This window comes from Haliotis rufescens, unplaced genomic scaffold (assembly GCF_023055435.1).
Source record: "Haliotis rufescens isolate VD_foot unplaced genomic scaffold, xgHalRufe1.0.p SCAF_19, whole genome shotgun sequence".
Lineage (NCBI taxonomy): Eukaryota > Metazoa > Mollusca > Gastropoda > Lepetellida > Haliotidae > Haliotis > Haliotis rufescens.
Window position 1 is genome coordinate 13,426,589 of NW_025963879.1, and position 16,945 is coordinate 13,443,533.

Sequence of the window (16,945 nt, forward strand, 5' to 3'; positions counted from 1 at the left end):
GGTAGAATAGGTCTTCAGCAACCCAAGCAGTCTTTATCCATTCTTGACAACTGACATTGTATTGAAGAGCCAAGTTCAGTGTATGCCCGGCTGTGTTGATGGTATGCTTAGTTGGAAACCAAAAAAAATGTACTACTTTCAATACAAAAAAAGAAAACATTCTTCCTCTAAAAATATGCCCAAGAAGAATATATTTTTTTATGCAGCCTATAATCGTCCTTATGTAAGTGAGTGAGTTGGGTTTAACGCCGCTTTCAACTGTTATATCAACCCGTGAAGATCCCGGGTAGAATAGGTCTTCAGCAACCCACGCTAGCCGTAAAAGGCGACAATGCTTGTCGTAAGAGGCTACTAACGGGATCGGGTTGTCAGGCTCGCTGACTTGGTTGATGCATGTCATCGATCCCAATTACGTGGATCGATGTACATGATATAATTCGCTGAATTGTCTGGTCCAGACTCGATTAATTACAGACTGACGTCATATAGCTGGAATATTGCTGAGTGTGGCGTTAAACAACAAACAAACAAACAAACAAAAACTCTCTGTGAGATGACAAACTAAATAGAAGTCATTTAAATGTAAGATGAGGCTAAAAGGGTAAGATCCTCTTAGTCCATGACAAATAAAAGACTTGGGGCTGAATGATGATGTAAAGGTACATCAGGAAATGATTATCATTGTACTCACAAATGGACGAGATAATGGTATATACAAGAACGGAAGTCATGTTGAAAGAACTAAATCCTCTTACTCGAGAACAATTAGCAGACAGATTTCTAAGAAAATAAAGGTGTATGGGGAACGGATTGTCTGTTATTGGTTGTCTGTAAACCAATACAAGGCATCAATGTGTGTATTAACACTCTTATGTGATGATGGTATTACTAAGAATGTGACCCGTAAAGATCCGGGGTAGAATTTTTGTCTTCAGCAACCCATTCTTGCCGTAAAAAGCGACGATGCTTGTTGTAAGAGGCGACTAACGGGATCGGCTGGTCAGACTTGGTTGATCCTAGTCATTGATGACATTGTATCCCAGCTGCATGGATCGATGTTCATGATGTCAATCACTGGATTGTCTGGTCCAGACTCGAATATTTACAAACTGCCATTATATAGCTGGAATATTGCTGTGGCGTCAGTGTGGCGTCAAACGACAAATAAACAAGCAAACAAACGAAGAATGTGAAAATATATTGAGAAAGGTTAATTTCTTACTCTAAAAAATAGAAGGCCAAAGGGAATGAAAGTAATATGGGGAGAAGTTAAATCTATTCGTAAAGTAAATAAACTTCCGGGCAAAGGAAAGTTTACACTTAAAAATTTGATTTGACCAAACAATTCTAAACGTTACCAAAACGTTACTAGACTGAAACAGTCGCCGAAATACTGCAACCTTGAGGTCCGAAACATAACTATGACACCTGTATCAAATATCATCACCATCGAATAACCAATACTTGTTTGTTTCATTTTTAATTAACCTCAAATATGGATGTATACTTTCTTTTGCCCGGCAGTTTAGAAGAGATTAGAAGAATGTCTAGGATGCGAATGTATGTTGGGAAAGCTATCTTTTCCACTTCTCTAGACACAGGTAGTTTAGGACGTTAATGTGTATGGGGAAATGTTTTCATTTTAAATATACTGAACAACAAAAGTTGCTGTGACATTGATTAAGATTTAATGCAAAGTTATCTTTTTTACCAAATCTGAAACAATTCGGTTTGCAACAGATGAAAGACTATTGTAAGTGTTGAAATGGTTTAATTTGCCATACTGACTTCAGAAAATCCATGATTTCATAAAAAACATGAACATGCCAAAATGTCAATTTACAAATCAATAGCGTGTGTGTCCACCTCTGGTTGCGATGCAAGCAACACATCTTCGTCTCATGGAATGGACCAGGCGTCGCACAAAGCCCTGTCGGATATCTGTCCATATGTGCTGGAGCATGTTTCGAAGTTTCTGGAGTGTCTGTGGAACACGTGGTTGACGTCGAAGGCGCCGATCCATCTCATCCCACATGTGCTCGATTGGTGAGAGATCAGGGGAACGAGCCGGCCAGGGGATGACATTCACGTTGTTTTGTTGAAGTGAATCCTGAACAAGTCGAGCAATATGAGGCCGGGCGTTGTCACGTTGAAAGGTAATGCCATGACGACGCAAAATCGGTAGAACAACAGGGACGATGATCTCGTCGCGGTAGCGCTGTCCATTGAGATTTCCCTCTACCACTATCAAACGAGTCCTCTGTCTTGCTGTAATCCCACCCCATACCAAAACGCTACCGCCCCCGAACCGATCTTCTTCCACGACACAATGATTGACGTAACATTCACCTCGACGTCGGTACACTCGAATCCGTCAATCGCTGTGGCTGAGGTGAAAATGAGTGAGTGAATAGAACTTGTCCCCAGTGCATGGCCGTCCAGCGTAGACGCTGTCTGCACCACTGTAGACGTGCTTGACGGTGGTTTCCTGTCAAAGTTGGACGTCTAGTGGGGCTTCTGGCGACAATCCCTCTACATCTGAGGCGACGACGTACGGTTTGTGAAGATATTCGTCGAAGGCCAGGGATTCTTCCTGCAGTCACTGTTGCTTGCAGGAATCTATTTCGTAGGTGTGTTGTTCGAATCCAGTTGTCTTGTCGATTATTGGTTACGCGTGGCCTGCCACTCCGAGGATGGTCTCTGACTGCATTCGTCTGTTGCCAACGTTGCCATAAACACCGAATGGTGTTTCTGTGGACGTTAAATTGTCTTGCAACATCACGTTGACTCGATCCTGCTTCAAGCATACCAATGGCTCGCAGACGCTCATTTTCGGACAGGCGTGGCATTTCGTAATGATGAATAATTGCGTAATTTTGTTGTTTTTCTGAGTGGTTGTTGTCAGCACGATGCTAAACAATGCATATGGAATCCCGTTAACGCACATGTTTTCATACCCATTCTTGGGTAGTGAAATGTATTGGGCTTGCACACGTAAAAGTCAACTTTTGCATGGAATGCATGCTTTTCTGTAGCAGTTGCGTTTTTGTGACTTGATTCCATACATGTACTACAATATTGAAAACCAAACTTTACTTGTTTGAAAAATACACTTAAATATTGGTGTCAAAAAAAGATTTTGTTGTTGAGTATACTTCAGCTCTATTCTTCGATAATAAGACTTATATCCCTTCCAGGGAGGAGTGTGTTCCACGATCCGGACTAATGCTAATTTATAGTGCTGGTTCACTGAGATACCATGCCGCAGCTTAACATTAATACCAGACTCAGACACAGTATAACAGTCCTTGTTTTAGTCCCTTTATGCCGAGCGCCAGACAGGGTAACAACAAGTACCATCTTTAAACGTCTTTTGGTATGACGAGGCCGGGGATCGGACCCCGGACCTTCCGCTCTCCGGGAGGACGCTCTACCACTAGACCACAGAGGCGGTCCAAATCAAGCTGTTTTATGACTTAGTGTGTATGAAGTTGCTACATATCTCCCGTACAATTCGTGTAAGGAACATCAAATGGTCGGTCTGTAATGGTCAAAACTGCAATTTCCATCTACATTTCACAAATTGAAGGGGGCACGTGTAGCCAATACGTCTAAGGCGCCACAATTCGCTGTGTAGAGGTGCGCCAGACACCTATGGTCGTGGATTCGAATCCTACATATCACTTTACATTGTATGTTCTAAGTTGTCAGCACCATACCCGTGCTCGTGAGTGACACAACAGTAGTTAACGTCAGAGACCAGCAGCACTTCCGGATGAAGCTGACACAGTGTCATATTACTGAAATACTATACAAAACTACCAATTGGCTCGAGTTTAGTCTCTCTATAACTCTAAAGTTTGATCACCAAACTAATGTTATGATGAGTTGAATCCAACTATGACTATGATGAACAGAAGGAGAAGCGTTAATATCCTACATATATATATTTACCTGTGTCATGGGCTGTGATGTTTTAACCTGGCGAAAGCTCTAAGCGTGAGCATACTGTACATTTTGGCAACATTACCATACGCGAGCAATGTGACACCAGGATCCTCACTAAACAGGATATAAGCACCTGCATATATATATCTTCCTCTTTCATAGTAATAAATAATGCGCATGATATAGTTGATGTGAATTCAGCGTGTCTGTTTTATCATACAAGGAATGTCTGACAGTGTATTGCACCGCTGGGGCCTGTTGGCATGCATCACTACCATCACCACCACTACTATCTGGTGACGGGCGGCAGTGCTGGGACATGGAACCGTGCGGCAATTCTGAGACGTTGTCGCATGCGTCACTAGTGGGACATGGTGACGTTCGTCAATGCTGGGACCTGGAGACGTGCGTCAGTCATGGGACATGGTGACTTGCGTCAATGCTGGGACCTGGTGACGTGCGTAAATGCTGGGACCTGGTGACGTGCGTCAGTGCTGGGACCTTGTGACGTGCGTCAATGCTGGGACCTGGTGGCATGCGTCAATGCTGGGACCTGGTGACGTGCGTCAATGCTGGGCGGTGGTGACGTGCGTCACTGCTGGGACTTGGTGACGTGCGTCAGTCCTGGAACGTGGTGACGTGCGTCAATGCTGGGACCAGGTGGCATGCGTCATTCCTGGGACATGGTGACATGGCCACTGCCAAATCAAACGCGAAATGTCTTCGTCGTTTTCACAAAACTAAAATAAACGTAACAATGTGCCATTTTAGATTAAATTCACCTACCTTTTGTATAGAACTTAGAGCTACATTGTATTTTATCTTATCAAAATCAGTTAAAAATGTTTCAAATGTTAACTTTCAAGATTTTAAATCCCAAACTTGCTCGTGTACATCCCTTACCCTTTCTTAAAACGACCAAGAATTATCTCACCGATAACTTCCCACAATAACCAAATACCTCAGACAATATCTATTAAAATCATCCCTCATTAATGTCACCCAACTAACCCTAACTTGCCAGAATTTTTACAAAGTAGACAAAAGAAGTTGTTATCCACAAACGTTGCCTTTACAGTATTAAAGAAGTTGTTATACATAAATTGTGTCGACTTTGTCATCCGTCACCTTCTAAGTAATGCCTATCAAACAAATAATATTTTTACAGATCAAACTTAACATATAATTTACCATCAACTATCACGCGACCACGAAAAATACCACAACCATGAAATATACCATAGCCATGTGCTGGATCTTAACCATGTAGTATATCCTAACAATGTAGTATACCATAACCATGTAGTTTATCCTAACAATGTAGTATACCATGACCATGTAGTATATCATAACCATGTAGTATGTCATAACCATGTAGTATACCATGACCATGTAGTATACCATAACCATGTAGTATATCCTAACAACGTAGTATACCATAACCATGTCGTATATCCTAACAATGTAGTATACCATGACCATGTAGTATATCATAACCATGTAGTATGTCATAACCATGTAGTATACCATGACCATGTAGTATACCATAACCATGTAGTATATCCTAACAACGTAGTATACCATAACATTGTCGTATATCCTAACAATGTAGTATACCATGACCATGTAGTATAGCATAACCATGTAGTATGTCATAACCATGAAGTATACCATGAACATGTAGTATATCCAAACAATGTAAAATATCATAACCATGTAGTATACCATGACCATTAAGTATATCCTAACAATGTAGTATACCATAACCATGTAGTATACCATGACCATGTAGTATACCATAACCATGTAGTATACCATAACCATGTAGTATATCCTTACAATGTAGTATACGATAACCATGCAGTATACTATAACCATGTAGTATACGATAACCATGCAGTATACCATAACCATGTAGTATACCATAACCATGTAGTATACCATAACCATGTAGTATACCATAACCATGTTGTATACCATAACCATGTAGTATGTCATAACCATGTAGTATACCATATCCATGTAGCATATCATAACCATGTAGTATACCATAACCATGTAGTATACCATAATCATGTAGTATGTCATAACCATGTAGTATACCATAACCATGTAGTATGCCATAACCATGTAGTATACCATAACCATGTAGTATACCATAACCATGTAGTATGTCATAACAATGTAGTATACCATAACCATGTAGTATACCATGACCATGTAGTATGTCATAACCATGTAGTATACCATAACCATGTTGTATACCATAACCATGTAGTATGTCATGACCATGTAGTATATCATAACCATGTAGTATACCATAACCATGTAGTATATCATAACCATGTAGCATATCATAACCATGTAGTATACCATACCCATGTAGTATACCATAACCATGTAGTATACCATAACCATGTAGTATGTCATAACCATGTAGTATACCATAACCATGTAGTATACCATAAGTATGTAGTATACCATAAGCATGTAGTATGTCATAGCCATGTAGTACACCATAACCATGTAGTATATCATAACCATGTAGTATACCATAACCATGTAGTATACAATGACCATGTAGTTTAACCTTACAATGTAGTATATCGTAACCATGTAGTATACCATAACAATGTAGTATACCATAACCATGTAGTATACCATAACCATGTAGTATACCATGACCATGTAGTATACCATAACCATGTCGTATGTCATAACCATGTAGTATACCATAACCATGTAGTATACCATGACCATGTAGTATGTCATAACCATGTAGTATACCATAACCATGTAGTATACCATAAGTATGTAGTATACCATAAGCATGTAGTATGTCATAGCCATGTAGTACACCATAACCATGTATATCATAACCATGTAGTATACCATAACCATGAAGTATACCATAACCATGTAGTATACCATGAACATGTAGTTTAACCTTACAATGTAGTATACCATAACCATGTAGTATACCATAACCATGTAGTATACCATAACCATGTGGTATACCATAACCATGTAGTATACCATGACCATGTAGTTTAACCTTACAATTTAGTATATCGTAACAATGTAGTATACCATAACAATGTAGTATGCTATAACCATGTAGTATGCCATAACCATGTAGTATGTCATAACCATGTAGTATACCATAACCATGTAGTATACCATAACCATGTAGTATACCATGACCATGCAGTTTCACCTTACAATGTAGTATACCATAACCATGTAGTATACCATAACCATGTAGTATACCATAACCATGTAGTATACCATAACCATGTAGTATACCATGACCATGTAGTTTAACCTTACAATGTAGTATATCGTAACCATGTAGTATACCATAACAATGTAGTATGCTATAACCATGTAGTATGCCATAACCATGTAGTATACCATAACCATGTAGTATACCATAACCATAAAGCATATTATAGGTATGTAGTATACCATAACCATGTAATATGTCATAACCATAAAGCATATTATAAGTATGTAGTATACCATAACCATGTAGTATGGCATAACTATGTAGTATATCCTAACAATGTAGTATATCATAACCATAAAGCATATTGTAAGTATGTAGTGTCACATTGTTACAATCGATCTCACACTCACACCATGTGTATGTATGTATTCGATGGTGCAAGGTACTTGGGTTAAATCTGATGAGTGAGTTTTGGTTTATGCCGCTTTCAGCATTAAATCACCAATGACATCCAAATCCAACATGAAACGAATGTGGGTAACCGATGTACCCGAATGAAGCAACTGGGCGAACCCACCTTCCGTGCTAATCATACATAAAACTCGTGAACGAAAATGTTTCTTTAATGAAAACATTAAAAAACAATTTATCAAATACTAACTGTTCATTTCTATTATTCAGCAAATATAATAATTTTTGAATTCCCACTAATGATCCTTGGTTCGTTGAAAGTAGCCCGTAAACCAACAAAAGAGACAACACAGAGAGAGCATAAGCGTGTACTTATAGTCTCAGTCATTTTCAGTATATGAAAGTACAAACAGTGGAATCAAAAATCAGTGATATGGTCAGCTGACCTTGTTTCCTTTTCAATATACTGGCAAAGATCATATTGTTCTGGTAGGTTGGTGTTGACGTGATCAAAAGAGTCACTTGCACTGGTCTGTTTATTGTTGATGTCAGAGCATTCGTTTTTTGCAGCGATTGATTTCTTTTTCGGTTTACTTTTGTCGGTTAACGAATACACGATTCTATCCCAAAAAAGTTTGTCAGAGATGTGAATGTACGTCCATGTCTGCATACAACGCCGAAAGTCCGCGTCAAGATCATTCACGGGGATGTCCTCAAGGAGGACCAGAATCAGATGTTTCTTCTTCTCAATGAGACTCTGGTGGAAGGCGGTGCGGAACTCCATCAAACACCACTCGCTCTCCAGAAACTTCCTAGACAACACCAGGATAGTGTGTCTGCTTGCCTCAACGCTCTGACAAATGTTGTCAGCTATAGCGGCGCCAACTGCAAAGTCTCGCTGATGAAGACATAACCGGAAGTTATTTCCGTCAGGGGAACCACTCTCTAGTCGAGGGAGGAGAGTTTTCACAACCCATGTGGTGTCATGGTGACTGTAGGCCACAAAAGCGTCGTATGTCTTATTGCTTGAGTTTTCAATCGGTTGACATGGAAGAAGAATATTGAAACGCGTGAAAGCAAGAATGGTTATCTCCTTCCTATATCTTGTCGTTACAATAATAGTGATTATCAAAATTATTACGATTACACACAGGACTGATATCTGAGCGACATAGGCAGTCGTATCCGTTGAACACAACAACTCTTTTGAAAGGCCTCTGATCGCTTTTCCTCGAAACCTTTGAGGGGTAACACATTTCAAGTCCCAAAGATAGCTGTAGTTCATGTTTATATTCTCACCTTGATCTTTTTTTATACTCTTCTGGAGGTAGTCACTAAAGTTTGCCATAGCACAATCACATCTAAAAGGATTGTTTCTTATGTCAATTACTGCGCCTTTTGTTTTTGAAAAAGAATTTATTTCTTGGATGCCTATAGTGCGAATGTTATTATACCTGAGGTTTATTAGACCAGTACCTTGAGAAATAAGACTCATATCTCTCAAGTCAAAACGAGAGATATTATTATGAGAGAGGTCCAAAGTTTGCAGCTTCTCAAAGCGGAGTCTCCATGTTTCCAAAATTGAAGGATAAACTTGTAATTCTGTGTCTGAGAAGTTTAGTGTTCTGAGCTGGGGAAATAGAGAGTTGATGAATGTAGAATATATTAAGGCAACCGCCGTATCAGTCCTTTGGCTCAAATCATAAACCTTCATATTTCTATAGCGACATACATGTTCAAGACTGTTGATATCCCGCGTCGTTTGTACAAACTCGTCAGTTACGGAGTCCTCTTGCTTTGGAAAGAATCCCTCTGGATATATAAAATCTGTCGTGGTGTTCCTGTAGATGAATACCTCTAAGGACATCGGTCCACACTCCAAGGCAGGAGGGAGACTCTTCAGGTCGACAGACAACATATCCATAACGTTAAACTGTTCAGTCACACCATATCCTTCAAACACCCTCAGGGAGTCAGGGATATCCAGCACTTCCGGTCGGTTGAAGTCTGAGAAGTAGCACGTGTTGATGCAATTCCTGATCTTCAGAGTATCCAGATGTCTGGCTCGGTACGGCCAGGGGAGACAGGCACTGGCTCCAGTTTCACACATTACATCCAGAGACACAAGGGTGTCATTATCCAATATGGCTGACCAGTTCCGGAAGTGATTTAGATCCCATACATCATCTACTGTCACCGTACACGAAATGGATACAAAAGAGGAGTTTAGATGCGAGTCCTGCCTACACGTTGTCTCCCACTCAGTGGGGAGGTGTCGGCTTGTTCCCAATATAGACACATGTGAGACATTAGTTGTCGAATCACCAATCGACATGGCATATGATAGTTTAAAGACACTTAGAATTGCCAAATTGAATATTATGAGGATTAAACGGGACGACATCCCTGTGCCAGACAAGAGAGCTTGAAAATTGAACAGTTTCTCCATCATATCATTCCTGCTTCATCACTTGGCCGTTCGATCGATGACACAACCTCTGGTTTGTGACAGTCGGTAACAAAAAGTCACGTGGGTGGTTTACAATTCGTCAGGAAAACATCCATCTTGGCAGATGATATCTGAAAACAAACAAAGACTAGTTAATAATACGTGTGATGAGTGAATGTTGTTTAACTCCGTATAAGAGATAACGTGGGATGGTGCTCATAATTTTAATCACTGGTTTGGATGGCATAGACTTAATTTTTTATAGGCCGTCGTCAAATAGCTGTAATATTGTAATTCTGAATTAGGTTTTGGATTTTATCCCAAAAATTTAATTGTCCACCAAATTTACTGAACCTACTGTTGACAAAAATGCCTGCCACAAAATTTACATTGTCACGAGGTGTTGTTTATAAAATCAAAATCCAGGCTCATAATTTTAAATTGTTTTAATTGTCCACCAAATTTACTGAACCTACTGTTGACAAAAATGCCTGCCACAAAATTAACATTGTCACGAGGTGTTGTTTATAAAATCAAAATCCAGACTCATAATTTTAAATATAAATAATATCTGATTTTGAAGCTGTAGCTGACAAAATAACTTATCTCGATTCAAAATCCCAAACAGTAAGAGAAATACCTCGTCTACATACTCGCTGGTCCGCTGACGTAATGCACTCGAAATACACTTTTCATTCGCGGTGATGGATTGTGCAATTCTTTGTTATGTGCATCAATCAAAGGTTCAGTTTCCATACACCTATATCATGTATTCAAAGATATCTCTTCTTTCCTTTGTTTAATTAGAAATTATTAAACAGTGAGGTCTTTCATATATATTTTCGTTCTCACATTACATATTTAGTATCTTCTGTTTTGTAAGTGAATAGTAATATTTGTAAGCAGAATATGTCCAGGATGAAGACATACTACTCAAAAGAGGTTGAGGACCACCAGATTCTTTCATATCACTAGAGTTAATGTGGCATGCTATGACAGGGTAACTATATCTGTATGAAAGAACAAAGCGGTCCGTTTTTGAGTAGTACTACGACATCTACAAAGCATGTGTAAAGTGCACATTAAGTGAACAAACAGGATACGTTAAGAGAAGAAGTGACAGGTCGCGTAACGCACCGCGGCGGTTATGATTAATGTCACAAGATTGTTCTAAGAAATTGAAGTTCATGGAAACGCATGTTTTTTTTTGTTATCTTGTTTTTTTTAAATAGAGTCAATTATTCAAGTGAGTGAGTGAGTGAGTGAGTTTGGTTTTACGCCGCTTTTAGCAATATTCCAGCAATATCACGGCGGGGGACACCAGAAATGGGCTTCACACATTGTACCCATGTCGGGAATGATAAATACAATGTGTATGGTGTTGTCGGTATACACGTGTGACATTGTTTATGTTTATGTTTATTCTGCTTTATGGGGACTTACACTATTATAACCCAGATTATTTGCGAGCAGCCTGCGAGGAGTGATAAACCCTGGGGCCGGTCACATAATGTGTTGATGAGCCAGAATCGATAAGTACGCCTCGGGTTCAAGATTAAACACACGGTTAGCCTGCATGGTGACAGTTGATAGCTGGTAGGCGGTAATCCTTTCTTTACTCACCAGTGTTTTTGTGGCATCAACTCAAACTATGGTTCCAACTAAATGATTGCAGTTGTAGGTAACATAATTACCGGTACCTGACATCCAATAATAACATTGTCGTGTACAACATACGGCAGTGTGGACACTTGACTACCAATACAACATTGTGGACACCTGACTCCCAGTACAACATTGTGGACACCTGACTCCCAGTACAACATTGTGGACACCTGACTCCCAGTGCAACATTGATGACACCTGACTCCCAGTACAACATTGAGGACACCTGACTCCCAGTACAACATTGATGACACCTGACTCCCAGTACAACATTGTGGACACCTGACTCCCAGTACAACATTGTGGACACCTGACTCCCAGTACAACATTGTGGACACCTGACTCCCAGTACAACATTGATGACACCTGACTCCCAGTACAACATTGTGGACACCTGACTCCCAGTACAACATTGTGGACACCTGACTCCCAGTGCAACATTGATGACACCTGACTCCCAGTACAACATTGATGACACCTGACTACCAATACAACATTGTGGACACCTGACTTTCAGTACAACATTGTGGACACCTGACTCCCAGTACAACATTGTGGACACCTGACTCCCAGTGCAACATTGATGACACCTGACTCCCAGTACAACATTGAGGACACCTGACTCCCAGTACAACATTGATGACACCTGACTCCCAGTACAACACTGAGGACACCTGACTCCCAGTACAACATTGATGACACCTGACTCCCAGTACAACATTGATGACACCTGACTCCCAGTACAACATTGAGGACACCTGACTCCCAGTACAACATTGATGACGCCTGACTCCCAGTACAACATTGATGACACCTGACTCCCAGTACAACATTGATGACACCTGACTCCCAGTACAACATTATCATCATCTGACTCCAAATACAACATTGAGGACATCTGACTCCCAGTACAACATTGATGACACCTGACTCCCAGTACAACATTGATGACACCTGACTCCCAGTACAACATTGATGACGCCTGACCCTCAGTACAACATTGATGACACCTGACTCCCAGTACAACATCGAGGACACCTGACTCCCAGTACAACATTGTGGACACCTGACTCCCAGTACAACATTGATGACACATGACTCCCAGTACAACATTGATGACACCTGACTCCCAGTACAACATTGATGACACCTCACTCCCAGTACACCATTGTGAACACCTCACTCCCAGTACAACATTGTAGACACCTCACTACCAGTCCGCCATTAATAACATCTGCCTCCAAATACAAGATTGTGGACACCTGACTCCCAGTCCGCCATTATCATCATCTGACTCCAAATACAAGATTGTGAACACGTGACTCCCAGTACAACATTGTGGACACTTGACTCCGAGTCCGCCATTATCAACATCTGACTCCCAGTACAACATCGTGGACACTTGACTCCCAGTCCGCCATTATTAACATCTGACTCCAAGTACAACGTCGTGGACACTTGAATCCCAGTCCGCCATTATTAACATCTGACTCCCAGAACATCAGTGTGGACACCTCTGACACCTGCCTCTGAACACAGTATGGACATATGATTCTGAATAAAGTAATGTAGACACTTGACACCCAGTACAGCATCGTGGACACTTGACACCCAGTACAATTACCGTAGACACTTGACACCCAGTACAATTACCGTAGACACTTGACATCCAGCACAATTACCGTAGACACTTGACACCCAGTAAAATTACCGTGGACACTTGACACCCAGTACAATTACCGTGGACACTTGACACCCAGTACAGCATCGTGGACACTTGACACCCAGTACAATTACCGTGGACACTTGACACCCGGTACAATTACCGTGGACACTTGACACCCAGTACAGCATCGTGGACACTTGACATCCAGTACAATTACCGTGGACACTTGACACCCAGTACAAAATCGTGGACACTTGACACCCAGTACAGCATCGTTGACACTTGACACCCAGTACAGCATCATGGACACTTGACACCCAGTACAGCATCGTGGACACTTGACACCCAGTACAGAATCGTGGACACTTGACACCCAGTACAATTACCGTAGACACTTGACACCCAGTACAATTACCGTGGACACTTGACACCCAGTACAATTACCGTAGACACTTGACATCCAGTACAATTACCGTAGACACTTGACACCCAGTACAATTACCGTAGACACTTGACATCCAGTACAATTACCGTAGACACTTGACACCCAGTACAATTACCGTAGACACTTGACATCCAGTACAATTACCGTAGACACTTGACACCCAGTAAAATTACCGTGGACACTTGACACCCAGTACAATTACCGTGGACACTTGACACCCAGTACAGCATCGTGGACACTTGACACCCAGTACAATTACCGTGGACACTTGACACCCAGTACAATAACCGTGGACACTTGACACCCAGTACAGCATCGTGGACACTTGACACCCAGTACAATTACCGTGGACACTTGACACCCAGTACAATTATCGTGGACACTTGACACCCAGTACAGCATCGTGGACACTTGACACCCAGTACAGCATCGTGGACACTTGACACCCAGTACAGCATCATGGACACTTGACACCCAGTACAGCATCGTGGACACTTGACACCCAGTACAGCATCGTGGACACTTGACACCCAGTACAGTTACCGTAGACACTTGACACCCAGTACAATTACCGTAGACACTAGACACCCAGTACAATTACCGTAGACACTTGACATCCAGTACAATTACCGTGGACACTTGACACCCAGTAAAATTACCGTGGACACTTGACACCCAGTACAATTACCGTAGACACTTGACACCCAGTACAATTATCGTGGATTCGTCATTCCTCCTAAAGCCGCTGCCACCTCGAAGGTCCATGTCCTGGTTCTACTGCGTAAGACCGCCTCCATGGTCTTGTGGTAGAGCGTCCGCCCGGAGAGCGGAAGGTCCGGGGTTCGATCCCCGGTCGCGTCATACCAAAAGACGTTAAAATATGATACTGGTTGTTACCCTGTCTGGCACCCGGCATTATAAGGGGGATAAAACAAGGACTGGTCGGCTCGGAGTCAGTATACTCCGGCATGGTATCTCAATGAGCTAGCTCTATAAATCGGCTTCAGTCCAGACTAGTACACCCAGTACAGCATCGTGGACATTTGACACCCAGTACTTGACACGCACACGCACACGTGCATGCACGGCGCTATATAAGTGCAATAATCTTGGACGCGACGTTAAACCACATTTCACCTCACCTCATCTACTGCGTAATGCCAACAACGTATGTTTACTGTTCCCCAGGAAGTCAGCGAAGAAATGAGAACCAACACTATTGTCATGATGCTGGTTAATAGTGAATGCTTTTGTTTTTTGTTAAATAAAATATCGTAAATACAGGATATTGTGGACGAAAGGCATTGAAAACCACAAACATGACTGAATATGACGATCTCGGCGGATGTTTCCTACTGCAAGTTTAACACAGTGTTGATATGTCAAATTACCTATAATATCACAACATCTCAATACTTCAAAACTTCAAGCCGTAGAACAGTAAACATACTTGATTAAACTACCGTGGCGTTATAGATCCTCAGTAAATGTATTTGTTAAAATTAAAATGCTGCATATTTGTAAAAATCTGTAATAACATTAATAACAGTATCGTGTTGATCACTTTCCAGCACAAACTAAATTTTAACATGCACGAGGGTCACAGGGAATGAGTCCCGCTGTGGTTATAAGCGCACAACGTGTTCGGAATATTAAAAAGATCTTTACATAGGTAATGAGACATGCGTGTCAACAATTAATGAGCACGTTATTAAAAACTCACTGGCTCGCGACCGAGGGACAAACACTGGCTTCACAGAACACTTTCGTCTGTGTCCTCGCTGGCGCACTCCATCTCCTCCTCCGAGGAAGCTATTCACGACGTGAGATATAGGTCACAGCCACAAGTGTTGACGCGGTTCATGGAAAGGGGAGTCATTTGTTGGCCGCTCCCGATTGAACAAAGGGGGAGACTTGTTGCTGGGTCACACGTACCGGTGACTGGGTACTCCCAGCGTATTTTTGTAATTGTGTAATTCTTACCTATCTAAAAACAACGTAGTTGATCTTACTATTTATTATGTACTGTTAGGTGTCATGAATATTAAAGTGTGTTTATTCATGTATGGGAGGCCATAGGCCCATGTACATTTCAGTTATATATAGTAATATACAATTATACAATTGAGACAATTTACATTGCAAACAATCTTAAGGGTATAATATTAGGACTTGGTACGTAATAATAGGGCTTCCTTCACATACTTAGCTACATTTCTGAGTATACAGTCATTTTTGCTATTTAAGAGATTACTAAAAGTCTTAATACATGGATTGTTATAGAATCTTACAGGAATATACTTTTGTCTTATTGTTGCGTAAAACGGGCAGACAAACACAAAATGGACTTCGTCCTCAATACAACCATTGTTACATAGCCTACAAAAGCGTTGTGAAGAATCAATATCCTCTCTTCTGCCCAGATTACTCCGTATAGGCAATTCACTTAATCGCAACAGGCACATCATACGTCTATGGTCTCTATTTCTGAAAGCTGTAACATAATATTCCATATCCAATAATATCTTGACGTGTGAATAATACCTTAATTTACGAGACTCATAAATTTTCATCTGTATACTCTGTTTGTTGCAATCCAACAAACGTTGTCTAAATAGCTGCAAGAAACACTTAACATCACCAATATTGGTGACTGGGTACTCCCAGCGTATTTTTGTAATCGTGTAATTCTTACCTATCTAAAAACAACGTAGTTGATCTTACTATTTATTATGTACTGTTAGGTGTCATGAATATTTAGGGATATGGATATTATTTGTAGTGAAGATTGAGAACTGAAAATATTCTCAAAACTATTCATAAAGCATAACCTGTTTTGTTCAGTCTATATATTTTAAAAAGTACTTGATATTCTTGTAATCGTTGATTTTTTGAAAATGGAAACTCATATATGTATATATACAATTTAGTGTGTTATATCGTTTATTTCTTGTGTTTTTCATGATAAACAAAATAGCTGATCTGCTATTTGTAAAAAATATTCAAAAGAGGACTATTTGTATGTGTTTTTAAACAAATATACTATTGAGCGTGGTATAACGTTCATTCATATGTTCTTTATAACGATTCATCTGTTGATATTTAAAACATTTAATTTTACTGTTTAGTATA

General features: G+C 40.5%; 1 protein-coding gene across 1 annotated transcript; it reads right to left on the minus strand.

Annotated features, from left to right (window-relative positions):
- Positions 1-7,784: 7,784 nt before the first annotated feature.
- On the minus strand, positions 7,785-15,672 carry LOC124138883 (protein toll-like). Its single transcript, XM_046505771.2, has 2 exons — positions 15,537-15,672; positions 7,785-10,168 (listed from the first exon to the last, which is right to left on the minus strand). Exon 2 carries the CDS (start codon positions 10,038-10,040, stop codon positions 8,007-8,009), a length of 2,034 nt encoding a protein of 677 aa, XP_046361727.2. The 5' UTR covers positions 10,041-10,168; positions 15,537-15,672; the 3' UTR covers positions 7,785-8,006.
- Between the last annotated feature and the right edge of the window lie 1,273 nt (positions 15,673-16,945).

Bases quoted from the DNA above. Each gene is read 5' to 3' on its own strand.
- LOC124138883 (XM_046505771.2), bottom strand. From the start codon at position 10,040: ATGATGGAGAAACTGTTCAATTTTCAAGCTCTCTTGTCTGGCACAGGG.